At 43.1% G+C, this 18,504-nt stretch overlaps 2 protein-coding genes across 5 annotated transcripts in view; one reads left to right on the top strand and one right to left on the bottom strand.

The window, feature by feature from the left end:
- Window positions 1-899: 899 nt before the first annotated feature.
- Window positions 900-13,226, top strand: srebf1 (sterol regulatory element binding transcription factor 1). 4 transcript variants are annotated; one of them, XM_039823985.1, is made up of 19 exons: window positions 900-1,273; window positions 3,500-4,096; window positions 5,280-5,446; window positions 5,591-5,722; window positions 5,854-6,072; window positions 6,161-6,275; window positions 6,538-6,695; window positions 6,852-7,068; window positions 7,200-7,384; window positions 7,576-7,837; window positions 8,100-8,266; window positions 8,558-8,726; window positions 8,852-8,960; window positions 9,143-9,252; window positions 9,889-10,021; window positions 10,146-10,311; window positions 11,084-11,299; window positions 11,920-12,031; window positions 12,990-13,226. In XM_039823985.1, the coding sequence occupies exons 1-19, from the start codon at window positions 1,168-1,170 to the stop codon at window positions 13,208-13,210; spliced, it is 3,561 nt and encodes a 1,186-aa protein (XP_039679919.1). In that variant the 5' UTR covers window positions 900-1,167; the 3' UTR covers window positions 13,211-13,226. The 4 variants fall into 4 exon arrangements, with proteins under 4 accessions (XP_039679919.1, XP_039679916.1, XP_039679917.1 ...); XM_039823982.1 differs by having other exon boundaries at window positions 8,831-8,960; XM_039823983.1 differs by having other exon boundaries at window positions 6,849-7,068.
- A 2,206-nt stretch (window positions 13,227-15,432) lies between these two features.
- Window positions 15,433-18,504, bottom strand: part of LOC120574417 (retinoic acid-induced protein 1) — a 52,734-nt gene continuing 49,662 nt past the window's right edge. The window contains exon 6 of the mRNA XM_039824675.1: window positions 15,433-17,213. Within this exon, the coding sequence (XP_039680609.1) occupies window positions 17,205-17,213 (9 nt within the window). The 3' untranslated portion in view covers window positions 15,433-17,204. The remainder of the gene's footprint in view (window positions 17,214-18,504) is intronic.

Genomic DNA, 18,504 nt, shown 5'->3' with positions numbered 1-18,504 from the left:
ATTATAGTTTCAATTTAGCTGTTGCTAATATGTAAATACAGTTGACCTTGCCCAATTGTTTACATTACTAATAATTGAAGTGTGTAATTGTTTACTGGAAGACACATTACTTAACTAGTATACTTGTACTGACAGAATGGATTTGATATTAAATCATATATTTCTTTGGCCAAATATTACAATTTGCATCCATAGACTGTATAAAATCGTTGCATCGTTATTTATTCTGTTAGGCCACCTGTATTACTCATAGACAGTATATAAGAAGGTATTACTCCAGGTTATTTCCCTGCTGCCGCTAACACTGTTCAAAGATAGAAACATATGATGTAATCACTAGTCCCAGAGATGGGACGTCAGATCACCCCACTCGGCTCCTGAGCTTCCCATTGGTCGATTTCACTGGTTCTACAGGAGGAGCCGCTGCTTCGAGTCAAACAAACTTGTCTTTCAGTAGCTCACGCCCGCTCGGTTCTCATTGGCTGTTGGGGGCAAGCCCACAATAAACACATCCATGCTTTCCCTCAAAATACAGTTTAATAAAATATATGCCTGGTTTTATTTGGATATGCAGGACTAGGATAAATAGCATGGGTTCATTTATAATATATGTATAAAAATATGACATTTGTACACAGTAGATAATATCTTGTATAATACTTTAAATTATATCTATGTAGGTATTCTGGAGTCATTATACCAGATTGTTGAGTACATTAATGTCTCATTATGTATTGTCGTATTATAAAATTATGGCACATGCTCTACATGCTGTCACCTCTTCTGTCAAATAATCAAAACAAACATGAAAAGCTGGGGACGTGGGAATCCATGTACAAACGTAGTGATTGGCTGTAGAGCCTGTCGATCACCATCGGCTAGGTGGGTCCCTTTCGGCTACCGCCGTAAGCACGTTAGTGCTGAATGAGCTTCAGTGTTTGGCTTGGTTTGACAAGTTTCCCTGGACGATCATGGGGGTAGGAGTGAGTAGTTAGTACATCAATAAAAAGTTGTAGCACGCTGCGCAAGTTTCAGGTAGACTCGGAGTCTGACGATTTGACAAATGTAGGGACGTGAGAAGTTGTCCATGTTTTCCCATTTTGAGCCATTCTCCAGCAAGTCAAGTCTAACGTTAGCTACATCGGGAAGCCAGACACAAGAGTAAAGATGAACGGCCTGTCTTTTGACGATCCTTCGTTGGATAATCTGGATCCAACACTGTCGCTTAATGACCCCAGCGATATTGACACGGCCCTCTTAAACGACATTGATGGTAAGAAAGCGTTTGCTAGCTAATCCAGTCGCAGTTAACGTTTGTGGCTAAACCAACAACACTGCTTCTAACATAACACTAACGTGAACGTTACCTCAAGCATGCCCTGTGTGTCTAGCTAGTTTTGGTTGGCTCCTGTGTTTTACATGTAGCTAATGCACTAACGTTACCAGTCAATTTAAAATGTTGCAGCTCACAGCGTAGCTTTCATCAGCCATCATTAACGACTAGCTAGCAAACGTGAACCATTTAGCTAACGTTTACCAGTATCACTTGGAGGTTAGCTGAGGTGATAATAGGCGGCCTTGTTTACAGTGTTGTGTATTGCACTAGCTACCGTTATCTATCATAATGTAATAGTAACCGATTTTTAGAGCAAGTTAGCTATGCTAATAGACGAGGCTAACGTGCTGCTAAATGGTCGTGAGTGCGCCCCGCCCCCAGTCTGCTCCACAGACAAGGGTTACTGTCGTTCATTCCTCTGCGTTGGGTTCACTGCCTCAGTTGACCGCCTTCACAAATCTTATGTATCGCTTTTTGGCAAAAAAAAATATTGATTATAATGTTGTTCTCTATTGACACAGTTCGTTTTTTTTCTTATGTTTCTTCTAAACACTTGCTTGTTGTTTGCAGTAAAGTTATATACTTTTTTTTTTTTTTTAAATATAACACCCCAAAAAACTGAATTTGTGCATTAATACCGGCGTAGCAATTCAAATGTTTATGTATGTGTTATGGTCACATTCTCATCACACGTTTGATGTAGCTAATGTAGGGATGTAACGATAGAGTATGCAAAACATTTCTAATTATCAGTTACTGTTATAGCTAATATGTATTTGTATGATAATAGTCAAAGTGTATTTGTACAAAGCACCATTGCGTAAACTGTAGCTAGATCGTAAAAAGCAAATCCTGCAGACGTGCTCGTCATCTTTCTATATTTGACCGACAGTAACCCTTGGTGATGCTGCTCGATGGTAACCTCGCGCGGAGCCACAGACAGCGCTCTCTCTCTTTCCTGTCTTGGGCAAGTCTCTGAGACGCGCTCTGATTGGTCAAGAGCGATCACCTCATACAAAACACTGGACTACAAATCCTGGGTGCTGCGTTTCACTGCAGACACCATAGGTGTATATATCTATGTGCAGACACAACATACACTCATCTTTTACCCCAATATATTCCTGTTAAACTTCATCAGGTCCAAATTGGAGATTATACAATATTTTGATAATTTGGCATCTTTCTACAGCAGTATATATATATATATATATAAACAGTGCCTTAACGCTTTGAACATGACATTTATCATATTGATTTAAAAACATTACCCATTAAACCACAGCCGTTTGTATGGTAAATAGCCTACATTTTGGAAAAATGTTTTGCTCTTATGCTCAAATCTTGCAAATAGTCAATAGTTACCACTGTAGGAAATAAAAAAAATATATATATATCCTGTCTAAAAAGTCGGAGTATTTACAAAATGTTGGAGGCACTGCATAAAGTTGCTGTTTTTTTTATGTGAAATGAGCCCAGATTAAAATGCATACAGAAATCACCACCTTGTGCCAACATGAGTAAATATAAAACATACTATGCTATTAGCACTGCATTGATATGTAACACCGCTTCGCTTGTTTGTGTATGTTTGAGATGGAAATTGAATTACTGTAATTGAATGAAAATAAAATTATGACTTAATGTTGGATTAGGATATTGGACTAAACTGGTAAATATTTTACAAAATCGTGGGGGCAATTTTTGCCCCTTAGTCATGTTTTTTTTAGGGGCATTCTGAGATTTCTTGGTGCATTTTTGGCCTTTGCCCTCCTTAATTTCTGACACTGATAGTTGCGAGACCATATATTAGTTTCATGGCTCTTTCATATGTTTGTCACAGTACAATGGACTGTTTTTTTGCTTTTCTGACTGCACATGGGTTTACAAACATTCAATATAGAAAGTACCATATATGTGTGCATGGTGTGTTTGATTGTGTGTAAGGCTTTGTTGTGTTTGTACTGTGTATGTCAGCATGCACTGTAACAAGGGTTTAATATTTATCCATTCAGATCCAATTTAGGTTATTATAAATCTCTCATAAATTAGAACTGGTTCCAATTCAGAACTGCAGATCTCCACTGTCTGTGCACCAGAGTTATCTTTGAAAATTCTTGTTTATCTTTCTACTTGTTGGCTCTGATTTCTCTCCCTCTTTAGACATGCTACAGCTCATCAGCAACCAGGACATGGAGTTTGGAGGACTGTTTGATAACCCTCCATACACAGTGCCTCCTCCCACCCAAGAGCTTCCTGGTTTGACCCAGTCCATCACCTCACCTGCCCCTCCAACCACCACTACCACACCTCCACCTTCATCTTCCTCTTCCATCCTAAGCAGTAGCCCCCACCTGGATGCACTCCTGGGCCCTCCCATCACCCGTAGTTCCTCCACGCCAGACAAGGCCTTCCAGCCTCCCACCTTCCAGCAGTCCCCCCTGGCCCAGGTGCCCAACTCCACACAGAGGCAGCAGCAGCAGCCAGCCTCCCCACAGCAGGCTCAGAGCCTCAAACAGCCCCAGGTGGAGCAGCCCCAACCCATTCTCAGCCCGTCCTCCCCCGCCCAGGCAGCTTCACCTCATGGCTCACCAGCAACGAACCCAGTTTTTAGCTCCATGCCCCAGGCCCTCTTCACCTCGCCTGCACCTCAGACTCCGACTCCTCCTCAGCCCCAGCTGCAGCTGCAGACACAACTTCAGCCCCAGTCTCAGTCACAACCGGTCCAGACCAACTACAGCAACCATATCAGCTACACAAGTAAACACTCTTTGATGATGATGATGAGGGTTTATTCTAGTGCCTATCGTGGCTAGCTTTTTGAGTTAGATAGTACAAGATAGATATCTACAGGTCCTTAAAATGGCTTTTAAAGAAGACATCAGTGCTACGTATAATAGGAGCTATAATGTTTGGTTTTGAAACTGGTACAGTTATCAATGTTATTTCTCCAGTGATTATACTGTAACAGTCCTTCTCAATAATACATGTAAAGGGTGTTTTCCTGCATGCGTTGCTATTTTATTAGCTCTTGAGCTATAGGGCGTCGACTCCTGGGCTATTCAGAATGGCACAGAACACACAAACCAACACATGTATTGCATTTACCAAGCTAGGACACTAGTTTATTCAACCCCAGCTGAGGTCCAAGTCCTGATCTAATAGACTTTGCTCAGTGGCGTGAGAGTCTGTGAGCTAAATGAAAATGCTTTATCTGGGCAATACCCATTGTTGTTGTACATACGGAATATCTGCAGCCATGTCCACTGAAAACGTTAACACCTGATTGTTACTGGGTATTTTTTTTTTTTTCGTAGTGGGAAGTAGTAAATGAAACGTTGCCTTTGAATTATTATAGATGCACTAATTGTGTATTACTTCTTTAAAACTTCCCGACCCTGGTATTGACATGTGATTGCAATGGCTAGCCCAGTTAGTGCTGATAAGATACACAAGGTGACACACTGTTGTGGCCACTTATTTCCAGTGAGATTGTATTTCACCTATTGGCCTACAAACCCATACAATGGACAGCCAATACAGCTTAAACCAATAGACAATGGCTTGCACAGTGTCAAGTGTAGAGTTGCATGGATAACCAATAGTCACCAATACAAATATCACTTTTTTTTTTAAACCTTTTTTATAGGCCAATACCAGTGTGTTTTTTGTGTTGGTACCAATTCAGGCTTAGTACAAATGCTGGTGTAGACATTTTAAGAGTTTGTCTTAATGTAGGATGTAACCGGTGACATGCCATTTTAAAAGATCACAGAAGTGTTGACAAACGGCCACATCACAGCAGTAAAAAGCATATAATAATACCTATTTGACATTGCTTTTTAAAGCTGATATTGGCTGATACCGTTGTGGGTATTTCACACAATTATACTGTAAATGTTTGAATTAAGTCTGAAAAATCTTATGCACAAATATTTTCCAGCTGCCAGTGTGAGCCAACCCACAGCCATCTTGTCATCATCACCTCCAAATGTTCAGCCAGTGACCATCCAGGCTCATCTCCCAGGGCTGACCACCACTTCTCCTCTCCTGGCCACGTCAGCGAGCCCGCCAGTTCAAACCATTGCACCCCACATACAGCAAGTACCTGTAAGTGTGTTAGACTGGCACCTGAATGAGGCCGAATGGACTTGTACATACAAAATAAATGCAGCACACTCCTTGTTTGTGTATTAAGGAACCAAAAAAACAGCCTGTATACTGTCTTTACTGTAAGTGTGTGTTTCTTCTCAGGTGTTGCTTCAACCCCAGTTCATCAAGGCTGAGTCTCTGCTGCTGACCACTCTGAAGCACGACCCCTGCATGGTCACTACTATGGCCTCATCCCTGGCCACCACCACCCCAGTACAGAGCACTTCATTGCAGGTAGGCACACCATGTGCAACTCAATACTGAGATCATACTGTGATCAAATATGATTTTACTATACTTTATTTAGGGAATTGTCTCTCTTATTTTCTGCCCCCTCTCGTGTGCCACCATATTCACCTCTTCAGGCCTTTATGGGTGGTGGCACCATCCTGACCACAGTGCCTGTCATGGTGGACACTGACAAGCTGCCTATCAACCGCATCGCCATCAGCGGTAAGCCGGTGGGCCTGCCACACAAGGGAGAGAAGCGCACAGCCCACAACGCCATCGAAAAGCGCTACCGCTCCTCAATTAATGACAAAATCCTCGAGCTCAAAGATCTGGTGGCTGGTACTGAGGCCAAGGTAGGAAAGGATATCATTTAACTTGATTGCAATCTCTTTATGTCCTAGAAAAACCTGGCAACTGCATTTTATTTTTACTTTCTCATAGCTCAACAAGTCTGCAGTGCTGAAGAAAGCCATCGACTACATCCGTTACCTTCAGCAGACCAACCAGAAACTCAAACAGGAGAACATGGCTTTTAAAATGGCAGCCCAGAAAAACAGTACGTGCTTAAAACCTGTCTCACGTCTTTATTTAATAACAGCTTCTCTGCAATTTATTTCAATTCCTTGAAAGTATGTCATTCAGTTGACCTTCTGTGATGGGGTCTATTGATAGCTACTGTTATCCTGAAATGACAGAAGTAAAAAATGGTCTTCTATGGCCTCTAGTAAGTAAGTGAAATTGAATTGATGTCTTTACTTTTGTACCACTGATTGACGCTCTAACTGCTCTCCTCGTCTTTCCTTTCCCTTTTTCTTCAGAGTCTCTCAAGGACCTGGTTGCCATGGAAGTGGATGGACCGGCTGATGTGAAGAACGAGCTGCCCACCCCGCCAGCCTCTGACGTGGGCTCCCCCAGCTCTTTCTCACACTGTAGCAGTGACTCAGAGTCTGACAGTCCGATGGGGGAGGACACTAAGGTATGCAGTATTGTATTGTGGCGGAGTTTAGACAGGCAACAGGTTAAATCCTTAATCAGTCACTGTACTTTATCAGCGAAATAAAATATGTAGTTACTGTCTATTGAACTTTTGTCACATTGATCTTATCTCTCTGGTCTCTCTTCTACTTAGCAGCCTAGTGTGGGCATGTTAGACAGATCGGCAGCAGGAGGCAGTGCTGGCGGCATGTTGGACCGTTCCCGCATGGCTTTGTGCACCTTCACCTTCCTCTTCCTCTCCCTCAACCCTCTGGCTGCCCTGCTCTGCTCATCCGGCAGCAGCTCAGTTGGAAGCCCCTCAGCCACTGCCACCCATCACGCAGGAAGAAGCGTCCTGGGTGTGGATATCGCAGGTAAAATGAAGTCACTGTCAGTAAGAGTGCCCAAAAAAATTAGCAGTTTTGAAATTGGATAAGAATCTAATTTCATGTGATGTATTCTAAATTATTACTCCAGAATGATAAATTAAATGTGTTTTCTGTAGCGGACTCATGGGGCTGGATGGACTGGATGCTGCCAACTATACTGGTGTGGCTACTGAATGGTATTCTGGTGTCAGGGGTTCTGATCCGACTGTTGGTGTATGGAGAGCCTGTAACCAGACCTCACTCTGGATCCTCTGTCTTGTTCTGGAGGCACCGCAAGCAGGCTGACCTGGACCTAGCTAGAGTATGTCCCCCCCCCCCCCACCCCCCCTCCAATACAAACGTAACAAATTTAATGATCCTCATGGAGACATTTGATGATTTTAAAAGCAACATCCCATTCCAAAAGAAAGATCTATATCCCCATATTTTTCCTCAGGAGTTACCTTTTATCTGTTCTTCTTCATCATCACTGATCTCTTTCACCTTCCCCAGGGAGATTTTGCCCAGGCCAGTCAGAACCTGTGGACCTGTCTGAAGGCTCTAGGTCGTCCTTTACCTATCTCTCAGTTGGACCTAGCCTGTTCTGCGCTCTGGTCCCTGCTAAGATTCTGCCTCCAGCGCCTTTGGGTGGGCCGCTGGCTGGCTGCCAGGGCTGGGGGGCTGCGATCTGACCGCCCCCTGAAGGAGGACGCCTGCAAAAGCAGCCGTGACGCCTCCCTTGTTTACCACCGCCTGCACCAGCTTCACATGACAGGTCGGTTGGTGGGAAAAACCCTGTTTCTAAATTAAATCAGTGTGGGAGACTGAACACTGTAGGGTGGCTTGTTGAAGTAACAGTATCTCAGGTGATTAAAGAGCGAACTCAGCCCCCCTTTTTTGCTGCAAGACTCAGCTTAATGTTGATTCAGTGTGACTAAACCTTTTTATGATTATTGCATCACTGTTATTCTCTGTAAAATAATATATATAAATATAAAATAAACATTATTTTCTTGTTTTTATATCTGTGCATACAGGTAAGCTGAATGGTAGCCATCTGTCAGCAGTGCACATGGCTCTAAGTGCGGTAAACCTGGCAGAGTGTGCTGGCTCCTGTCTGCCTGTAGCCAGTCTGGCTGAGGTCTACGTCTCTGCAGCTCTACGGGTCAAAGCCAGCATGCCAAGGATCCTGCATTTTACCTCTGTAAGTCCCCTTCGTTTGCACATGCACGTCATTTATAATTTGCAAATGTCATATTTTATTTAATTGTTTTTGCGTGGATGCTGCCAGAAAAAGTGTAATTGCACATTATCCTGTTTAGAGTTCAATTAGTATACACTTAGTTGACGTCTTTCATGTGTAATTAACATGACCGTGGGACTTGCTGAAACATCATTAGTAAACTATAAGCTGTGTAATTCTGTCAACATCCACCTAAAAGAAAAGAAATGAGAGTGCAGAACTTAACTTTTTTTTATTTTTTTATTCTGATAGCGTGTGTTCCTGAGCAGTGCCCGTCAGGCGTGCCTGTCGTCCAGTGGCAGTGTGCCTCCAGCTATGCAGTGGCTGTGTCACCCGCTAGGTCACCGCTTCTTTGTGGATGGGGATTGGGCTATTCGCAGCACTCCCAAAGAAAGCATCTACAGCCAAGCTGGCAATACTGGTCGGTGCAGACAAAATGTGTTCAATAATGGCTAATTTGTCACCTCTTCAAATTTGTCACATAAGGCCTAAACTCCCATTTTGTACGTGCACACTCATGTTAAGGGTCTGTTGGTACTCTTGCAGTGGATCCTCTGGCCCAGGTGACTCAGGCATTCAGGGAACACCTCCTGGAGAAAGCTCTTTACTGTGTGGCCCAGCCTCATGGAGAGAAAAGCCCCAGTCAGGGAGAGGGGTGAGAAAAGAAAACACACACTTTAAAAAAAATAAATTCACCCCACTGTATACCATTTATTGACTATTTGACAATAAACAATTAGGGTAGAATAATGGGCTATAAATAATAAACTTGTAATAATAGATTTGAAATTGTCATTGTATGTTCATGTGGCGGCAAAATAACATTTCTCTTCTCAGGGAGTATGCTGATGCCCTGGAGTACCTCCAGCTGTTGATTAGTGCGTCAGATGCAGCTGGTGCCACCTCCCAGTCCTTTGCTATTGGCTCCAACATGGCCACTGTAACTGGTAAGTCGCTGTCATTTCTGTCAATGACACATCTATTTGTCTGAAAAGATTGAAACCAACCACAGGAAGGACAGTATCTTGAAAATAATGGAAAACTTAAGGCGCTTTTTTAATTATATAACATCAACAGCTTCTAAAACCTTGGCAACCAAACACTCTGACTGACTGAGACTACTTCTGTTGCTTAATTACATCAACACATTCAAGTGTAGGTTTGCTTCATTGCTACTTAACATCTCTGAGAGAATTGATTTAGCTTTTTCCGCATCTTTCAGTCACCTGCCCTGGGAATGCAAAATAAGAATCCGTGAGCTAAAGTTAATTTTTATACTTTTGGGATTGAGGAGCATGGGTTGACTTCCACCCTCCCAGCCCTTTCCTTTATCCTCACTGATCAAGGATCTGAGCGAAAAGGGGGCTAGGGGAAAGGGAGGCATCCACCAGATTGCTTCATCTATCTTTAGCGCTGTCAAATCGGTGATCACCTTGAGAGGAAGGAAGGAGAGGGAGGAAGGGGAGGCATGTGTGTGTGTTTTGCACATTAAATGTGAAAGTGGAAAGTGAGGGATTCAAATATTTGCACGTTTGTTTGCCTGCGGGGGTTTCGCATTTGACTCTTTTGGTTTTAACTTCCAGGCTGTGACCCCCACTCAAAGTGGTGGTCCTCAGTTACCGTGGTGATCATCAACTGGCTCCAGGGAGATGATGCCGCGGCAGAGAGACTGTATCCGACTGTTGAGCACCTACCCCGCAGTCTGCAGAACGCAGAGTAAGTTGGACATACGCGCACTGGAACTTCTGCAGCCAGCCTGAGAGTGTGTTGCATAACACACACACATGCGTCCACTTATTTAACCTGTGCCCTCTGTCTCTTTTTCCCCTTGCTCTGTCAGGAGTCTTCTGCCCAAGGCGTGTCTGAACACATTCAGGGCGGTGCGGGCTCTGCTGTCCAAGCCTGAAAACTGCCAGCTGAGTCTGAGCTACAGTGACAAGGCCAGTGCCCTGCTTCGAGACAGCCTCAACCTAGGACCACACTGTCACAGCTCCAGTTTAGACAAGGTACATACACTCACGCACACAGGCTCAAGCACTTGCAGATTTGTGTGCATTAAAGTGATTTTTTCTTTTTTTTTTGTGAGGGCAACAGCATCCACATTAGAAGTATTAAAAAAAAAAAAAAGAATGCACACAGTGACAGATGTGCTTACACGTGCGTGTATAAAATTGTAAACACAAACAGTTGGCCACAGATAATCACTTGAGTACACACACACTTCATACACACACTTCACGATACTAAGCGCAGACTGCGGCTGCCCTGTACCTACCCTCTGGCGTTCAGCAGATGGTGATGCTGGTGGATAGGTAGCTCCCAGTGTGTGCACGTCTACGGCCAGAGCTGTGGTGCATTGTAGTTGCATTGCATGTGTGTCTCAGCGGAGTGCAATGCACCTGCAGTGCAACACAGAGCTGGGCCACTAACCGCAGAATACACACGCACATACTGAGGCTGAAAAATGCCCTTCAACTTTGGGTAGAGTCACGTCACCCAAAAATATTTGAGAATAGCAGCTGAAGTTTGACTTACCTACTTACCAACATTGAATTGTCTAATATTATAAATATCAACTAGTAACAGTTGTCGTAGAAACACATTTTCTTCATAAGCATATCCTTCAATCTTAAGTCTAAAACAGAGACCGAACTTCTGAAAATAACTTTGCTCACATTTCAGTATCCAGGTCATCGGTCAGTGATGTTACTGTACTGCATCAGTGGCTCTTATGGCAGTGAAATGCCAATCCTAATCTTGTCCATTTCTCTCCTCTAGGTTGTCCAGTTGCTCTTGTGCGATCTCTTGTTGGTGATGAGGACCAACGTGTGGCGCCTGCAGCAGCAGGGGGCCGGTCCTGCCGGGTCAGGGTTGGTGAGTAGCAGCGGCCCCCTGGGGGTCCACCAGGCCTCCCCGCCGGAGCTCCAAGGCTTTCAGCAGGATCTCAGCTCCCTACGCAAGCTGGCACACAGCTTCAGGCCTGCAATGCGAAGAGTACGTATAACGGCAATAGTCTCTACATTTTAGTCATTTAGCTCATACAAGTACGTAGTTAGACTTAGAGTGAGCAGTTTGGGGGATTTGTTGTCTTGCTGACCTACAGTCCAACCTTTATGTTTTCTAATCTTATTTGTTCTGTCTAATTAATACACAAGCAGACATCCAAATAACATGATTGACAGACATTATTAAAACCTGATGAACTCACCTATGCAGCTCCTTTATTGGTGTGTTTGTGTTTTCAGGCACTTAAAACCATGACTCATCAGAATATGCTTTGAAATCCTCAGAAACCAGCATGTAGAAGATTGACGCACAGGCTTGAAAACAGATTGTTACGTGCTGTACATACCTGGAATAGCATATATATCATACATACATCCAAATACTTATTATAACACATATTTGCAAGCAATCCACACTACAATTCTCTGTGGAAATTAGCTGGGAGGTGTTGCAACACACACAAACACACACCCCTGAGGCAAGTGTTTAGCAGCGTTGTTCACAAGGCTTCAAAGTCTTCCTGAGGTAGAGCTGAATATTCTGTATGAGTCATCATCCTCCTCCTCCTCCTCCTCCTCCTCATTACTCTTCCCTCCATCTCTTTCCAGTTGTTTCTTCATGAAGCCACTGCCAGGCTGATGGCAGGGGCCAGTCCCACCCGCACACATCAGCTCCTGGATCGCTCGCTGCGACGCAGGGCAACGCCCGGAGCCAAGACAGGTGTGATTTTGTGTGTGTGTGTGTGTGTGTGTGTGTGTGTGTGTGTGTGTGTGTGTGTTGTGTGTGTGTGTGTGTGTGTGTGTGTGTGTACGAACGAACTTATGTTGATTTTCGTTGTTACCCACTCCGTACAAGTCATTCTGTCTGCAGGCAGGTTTTTTTTTTTTTTTATAAGATGATTTTTGGGGCTTTTCCGCCTTTAATGGACAGGACAGGTGAGAAAGGGGAGAGAAAGAGGGGGAAGACATGCAGGAAATCGTCACAGGTCAGAGTCGAACCCTGGAACTCTGCGTCAAGGCATAAATCTCTAAATATATATGCGCCTGCTCTACCCACTGATCCAAACCGGCCACACAGGCAGAATTGTTTTATTAGCTTTTTGCTGCTCTTGATATTTTTAATGTCTGTTTTATTGTTCTAGAGCAAACCTTACTTTCTTCAAGTGCGATATTTTCTAGCAATTGCTGTATTTGCTGTTCATGCACTGCCTATTACGTCATGAATGCGGAACATCATTTCTGACAGATACGATCAGTTTAGTTTTTGTTCTGTGTACTGAGTATACTGAGGTATCGTAGGTAATATGAGAGGCTCTGATAACATAATCATAATTGTAAGTTATGTTAAATTAGTGCGGTATCAAGCTGTAGTTAGCATTAGAGCAGATTAAAGTTAATTTTAATCGTACTGATAAACTTCAACTGTGGATACTGCTATTCTCCAAGCATCATTTTTAGATGTGGGTTTTCTTGCAACTTTGTGAATAAAAGTTGAGCTAAGAGACACTGAATGGCTGCAATCAGTAGCTCCTATCAACTTCTCATCTTTTTGCCCAATTGTTTACAGCACTAAATCCTATCAGGTTGGTGCAGTCTGATTGGGCATTGGTGGCTGATGGCATTGAAAGCTCCCCCGAAGTACCACGGTAACATTGTGTTCTTTGTGTTTTTGTGTGCAGAGGAGTGTGAGACGCGGCCAGGCCAGCGGGAGCAGGCAGAGGCTGTGATGCTGGCGTGCCGCTACCTTCCTCCCTCCTTTCTGTCAGCCCCCGGCCAAAGGGTGGGCATGCTGGCGGATGCAGCCCGCACCTTGGAGAAGCTGGGAGACAAGAGGACCCTCCACGATTGCCAGCAAATGATCATCAAGCTGGGCAGCGGCACCACCGTAACCAACAGCTAGAGAGATTTTTTTGGGGGGGGGGCTGAGAGACATGCATGGATACTGTATATAGAAACATCTCTGAAATGCAAAAATGCACACAGACAGAAAAGAAGCTACTCAACCGATTTATTAAACTATCCAGATTCACATCAAACTGACAGGATTTTCTTCCTGGACTGTCCTTCCCATCACCCCAACCCCACATCAGGAAGCACTTGTAGAGATCACACTCTTGTTGCAATGGATTCTAACCAGAATAAAGGAAGCATTTTTCTCACTTTACGAGCTGAATCCCCTTGTGAGAATGTGTTGCAGTGACTCAGTTTGACCACAGAGAGGAGCCAGCATGTCCTATATTTGTGTGTGTGTGTGTGTGTGTGTGTGTGTGTGTTGTGTGTGTGTGTGTGTGTGTGTGTGTGTGTGTGTGTGTGTGTGTGTGTGTGTGTGTGTGTGTGTGTGTGTGTGTGTGTGTGTGTGTGTGTGTGTGTGTGTGTGTGTGTGTGTGTGTGTGTGTGTGTGTGTCCGTGTGTGTGTGTGTGTCCGTGTGTGTGTGTGTGTCCGTGTCCGTGCTTTTAGCCCCACACTTATTGAGTATAGTTCCACACCCGATTTCTGTGACATAGATGCACTATAGGCAGGAGTGCTCAGTGGGTTGAAGTGGCGGGCTGCCCTGATTGGCTGCAGAGTGAGGCGTTCTCTTGTTCGTAGGAGGAAAAGGCCCGAAGTCGGATTGGTCCGACCGTGGGCTCGTTCAGTGTGAAGCCACTCCACAGGTTGTTCAGATAGTGTTAAAGTTGATTTTGAATCATGATTTAGTGGTGATAATCTGAGGAGAGGTGACCCACTGTACAGCCCTGTGTGTCTATCTGCACTAGCCCCGTGAGGCTGATTTCAATGAGATAAGTAATAATATGGCTTTTTGAAATTATTTTCATAGAGGTCATTTTTTTTGTTTTGCTGTGTACATATTTTAAAATGTATTTATAATCTGTATGGACTTTGATTAAGCAGTATTTTGCATAAGCAGAGCTTATTTGCTTCCCCTAAAACCTGTTTTATGTGGTAGCTTTTGACCAGGCCCAAATAATGTTGTTACTGTACTGTGCTGCCATGGCGATGAATGTCAAAATGGAGACAGATTGAAGGTATTTGCGTCACATCGTCTGACTCAATTGACCTTTTGCACTGTTGCACACGTATGCAACTGTGATAACAAAAGAAATTGGCAGCATCCAATTCTGGCATCACCAACAGACAACTCAAACTATAACGTGAACCTTTGGCACTTTTGCAACAAGTTACATAATGCAGACACTTTCAAAATAATATTTTTTTTTCCAAAGAAGGTCTGTAGTGAATCTGCTGTTTTTTCCCTTTTGTAGCTCCAACATAAAGAGCAATACTTGCTCTTTCAGTCTTTATAGTTTAATGCGCATAGAGAACCACCGTTTATTGATTTGTAGAGGACTGAAAAAAACAAAACAACTTTGGCATGTATTTTTGTCCCAGAATCAGTATGTTTTTTTTATAGTGTGTCACTAATGTGAAAGACATTGGATTGAGATAAGTGAGACGCAGCCGTTTCGAAAGGTATTATTCGTGTGTCCTTAAACTGACATCTTATCTCTTTCTCGTTCTTTGGTTTCATCCTTTTATGATGTAAATATTAAAGCATTTTGTAAAGAAGACTAGTGTTTCCTGTGGTGCTTAACATTTTAATGCGAATAATGGACTTTAATACCACATGATGATGATAAATTAAGTAATTAAAAGTCTCCCTTCACTAAACTCAAAATGATGGAAATAGGTTATATATGTAAAATGGGATAAAAGTTTAGCAAAAAGTGGTTACAAAAGAATAAATTAATCTGTTAGTGTTTTCCAAAACCCCAATTATTTTCTGTGTTTTTGTATGCAAAGGCCAAACGTTAATTAATGTCAGTAGTTGGGTATAATGTGCTTTTTTGAATGCAGATTGTTAGAGTAGGTTTTTATTTTTCTAATTTTAATGCTTAACATGTTTTTTTAATATCATATATGACTGTGGTGATAATGGGATGTGTTAATATGGCTATAGCAATGAAAATTTGTCTTTTTTTTTATTATTACTTATTAATTTATTATTTTATTTTTACTCTTTGTCACTTTTACTTGGTGAACACAGAAAATATGCTGATCCAAATTGTGTCTCCAGTGTGTTAATGTCAGTGCACGTTCAGGAAAGACAAAAAGAGCAGGCATTGGTCATAGCAGCATTGGAAGGTGCTGGTATATTTAACATTGGCGTTACAAAAAACATTTCAAACAAAGTGATGCTGTGTCATCGATTCCAAACAAAGACATGAAAATCAATAAAACGGCATGCTCCAACTTATAACAAGTGACATTCCCAAAAAAGGTCATTTTTTTTTCATCAATGGATTCTTTTAATAACATTTTATAAGCAATAACATATTCCATTTTATAGAAAATAAACATCTCTAGGAAATACTATACACAATTATATTAGTACATCACATCTTACATTTAAACAGCATCAAATACTTATATACACCATTAAATAATGAGCTTCATAAAAGAGAACGTTTGGTGTGGCATTTTTGCACTTTATTTTATGCTCTAATACTTAAATATGTCTCCTTTTGATATGACCAGTACTTAAACTGACACCCTGTACAGGGCATTGTTACATAGCATGGAAGAGTGAAAGAGGCTACATTTGAGGTACACGAACAGACAGGTGTGTTATAAAATCTGAATTAAATGTACATCTTTCTGCATTGCTGTGGTAGATGAAATAATCATACATTATGGCAATGTTTAACAGTAATACTTCTGAACTGTACACAGATATGAAGTGAGATGACCTGACTCCCGGTTGGACCCTTGGAGCCCTGATCTGCAACCTGTCGAGTGATGATGGCAGCGTCTACTGTACATATTGAATGTGCACACAGTTGAAGTAACCCTCTTAAAAAGAGGTATCTTTTTTTTCTTCTTTTTTTTAATTTCTGAATTACAACAAAGCCTGACATTTACCAAGGATGACGCAATGATGTTGTATAGTCATAATGCACATCAAAATACATCTCCAAAGATAAGAGCATTATATTAAAATACTGCATCCATTTTTTTCTTTACTCTTCAGTATCAGAATATCTAGAACCTGTAAAGCACATCATCATGTACAGTTTCCTTTTTTGTTTCATTTTTGTCTCTTGTTTTAAACACAAACGCACACATTGAGATAGTACATCCAGATGGTGGATGCTGCTTTTACGATGCAATGACATCTTGAATTGGAGACGAACTTCTTCACTCACACAGACAAATAATGCACAAACACACTGTTGATGTGTCTGTAGAATGACAATGTTATTATTATCACACACACGCAAACAGACACACACACACACACACACACACACACACACACACACACACACACACACACACACACACACACACACACATACACATACATACATACATACACGTACGCGCATACACACTTCTTGGCCCACAGACAAGGTGGCCAGAGGGATGCTCCTGTCCAATCAGTGTCCACCAGGTGTCTGACTATGATAGCAACCCATCCGAAGGCAGAACACACACACGCATTCCTCGCTCTGCATTTCAAACAGCCCCCCTGTGCACTGGGCTCTAGGCACACAGTCTCTAAAGCGAAGTCTATCCTCCTGTTAAACAGTGCCGCTGCCTTCTGCCTTCCAGTCAGGGGCTCAGTTGGAAAAACACATTTCCAGGTTGGGTTCAGGGAGCAGCTACTCTCTGCGGAGCCATTCTCCAGGGCTTGTATTGCTCCCAGCACCACCTCAGCGCAGCATTTTCACCCTCCCCCACTGGCCGATGTGCCTGTCCGTCTTCAGTCATCACCGTGTTTTTTAGGTTATAGGTGGCTGTTAGGACAGCTTCTTTGTTTGCCTTGCTGGATAGTCAGTGCTTGCCTGGCTGAGAAGTGGTGTTGGTGGTGGAATTGGTGAACTGAAATATCTTACAGGTCCTGTACAAAAAAGGGAAGAGAGAGTGACATGAATTCAAGTCACAAACACACAGAGAGGTTCGAAGAAAAAAAAAAAGAGCTGTGCCAGAAGAGGTCTTCCCTCTACAACATTGGCCTTACAGCACTGCAGACTGTAAGCCTTTATCGTTCTGTCCAAACTATTATATCAAAATTGTGCACTGTGTGTTTTTATCAACACAAAAGCTGCAATACACGTACGTACAGGTATACTGCAGGTGGGAGCTCACATGTACACGTGCATCTTTTTGAGTGTGCCAGTGTTGCTGCAGACATGAAAGCAAGCAGGCTGCAGTGTGCAGGAGTGGGGAGATGGATGCAGCTGGCCAGTGAACCAGTTCCACTGAAAGATACAGCGGGAACGCCTACTAATTGTGCTGGTGTGGTGGTGGTTGAACGCTTTCTTTCCCCTTATCCTCCTCTGCAGCCCCCCGTCCCCCCCCCCAGTATCTCTCATTCACCATCTCTGTCTTTCTCTCTGAACTGCCAGTTGCCCATCCTTATGGCCTGGACTCAGACCAGCAGCTTCGCTCTCTGTCTTTTATCTCTTGCTCTTTCTCCCTCTTTCTCTCCTCTCTTTCTGTTTAACTCCCTGGAGTAATTCTCATTCTTTTAAACCTTCAGTCTCACTTGTTTTTTTTTTCTCGCAATTTCTCCATCACAGAGTGCTGCCTGTCTCTCTCTTCTTGCCCTTCTTTTCTCTTTCTATCCCTGTCTCTTTCATTCTGTCGCTCTCTGATGTAACTGCCCCCATTCGTCTTTTGTTCCCACTCAGCAGCAGCACAAAACAGTTTTTTCTCCCCCCCGCTGTCTCTTTCTCGCTCGCTATGTGTATACGTGTGTGAGCTAACAGGTAACCTGTTAATGAACCTGCATGGACGCACACAGTGTGTGTCCCTTAGCTCTAGAGAAGCCACAGCTGAAGGCAACATGTGTGTGTGATTTCATTGATATGTGTTCCAGCCCTGAAACCAAGTGAACACAGGCAGAGAGAGAATTTCAGAGGGGGACCCATGGATGGGGTGGTTGTGTGTGTGTGTGTGTGTTTGTATGTGTGTGTACGTATGTGTCTGCTCTTCCCTTTGATTAGGCTGCTCAGCGTAAATTGGCACGGCACAAACCCACACACACAGACCTTCAGATCCCTCAGCTGATGACAGCTCTGCCTCAGCCCGCTAACAACAATCTCTCTCTCTCTCGCTCTCCTTTTTCTCTCTGTTTCACATGCTCTATTTCTGCTGCTTGGATGTGGGAGTTGAGGTAAGGAGAGGAG

This window comes from Perca fluviatilis, chromosome 15 (genome assembly GCF_010015445.1).
Source record: "Perca fluviatilis chromosome 15, GENO_Pfluv_1.0, whole genome shotgun sequence".
Taxonomy (NCBI): domain Eukaryota; kingdom Metazoa; phylum Chordata; class Actinopteri; order Perciformes; family Percidae; genus Perca; species Perca fluviatilis.
Note: the sequence above shows the minus strand (reverse complement) of the source record. Positions and strands in the feature narration are given on the sequence as shown.

Excerpts from the sequence above, each read along its gene's own strand:
- srebf1 (XM_039823981.1), top strand. The coding sequence starts at position 1,168 with ATGAACGGCCTGTCTTTTGACGATCCTTCGTTGGATAATCTGGATCCA. Across the intron at positions 8,961-9,142 it reads AGCCCCAGTCAGGGAGAGGG|GGAGTATGCTGATGCCCTGG; the intron begins GTGAGAAAAGAA and ends TTCTCTTCTCAG. Across the intron at positions 9,253-9,888 it reads CAACATGGCCACTGTAACTG|GCTGTGACCCCCACTCAAAG; the intron begins GTAAGTCGCTGT and ends TTTAACTTCCAG.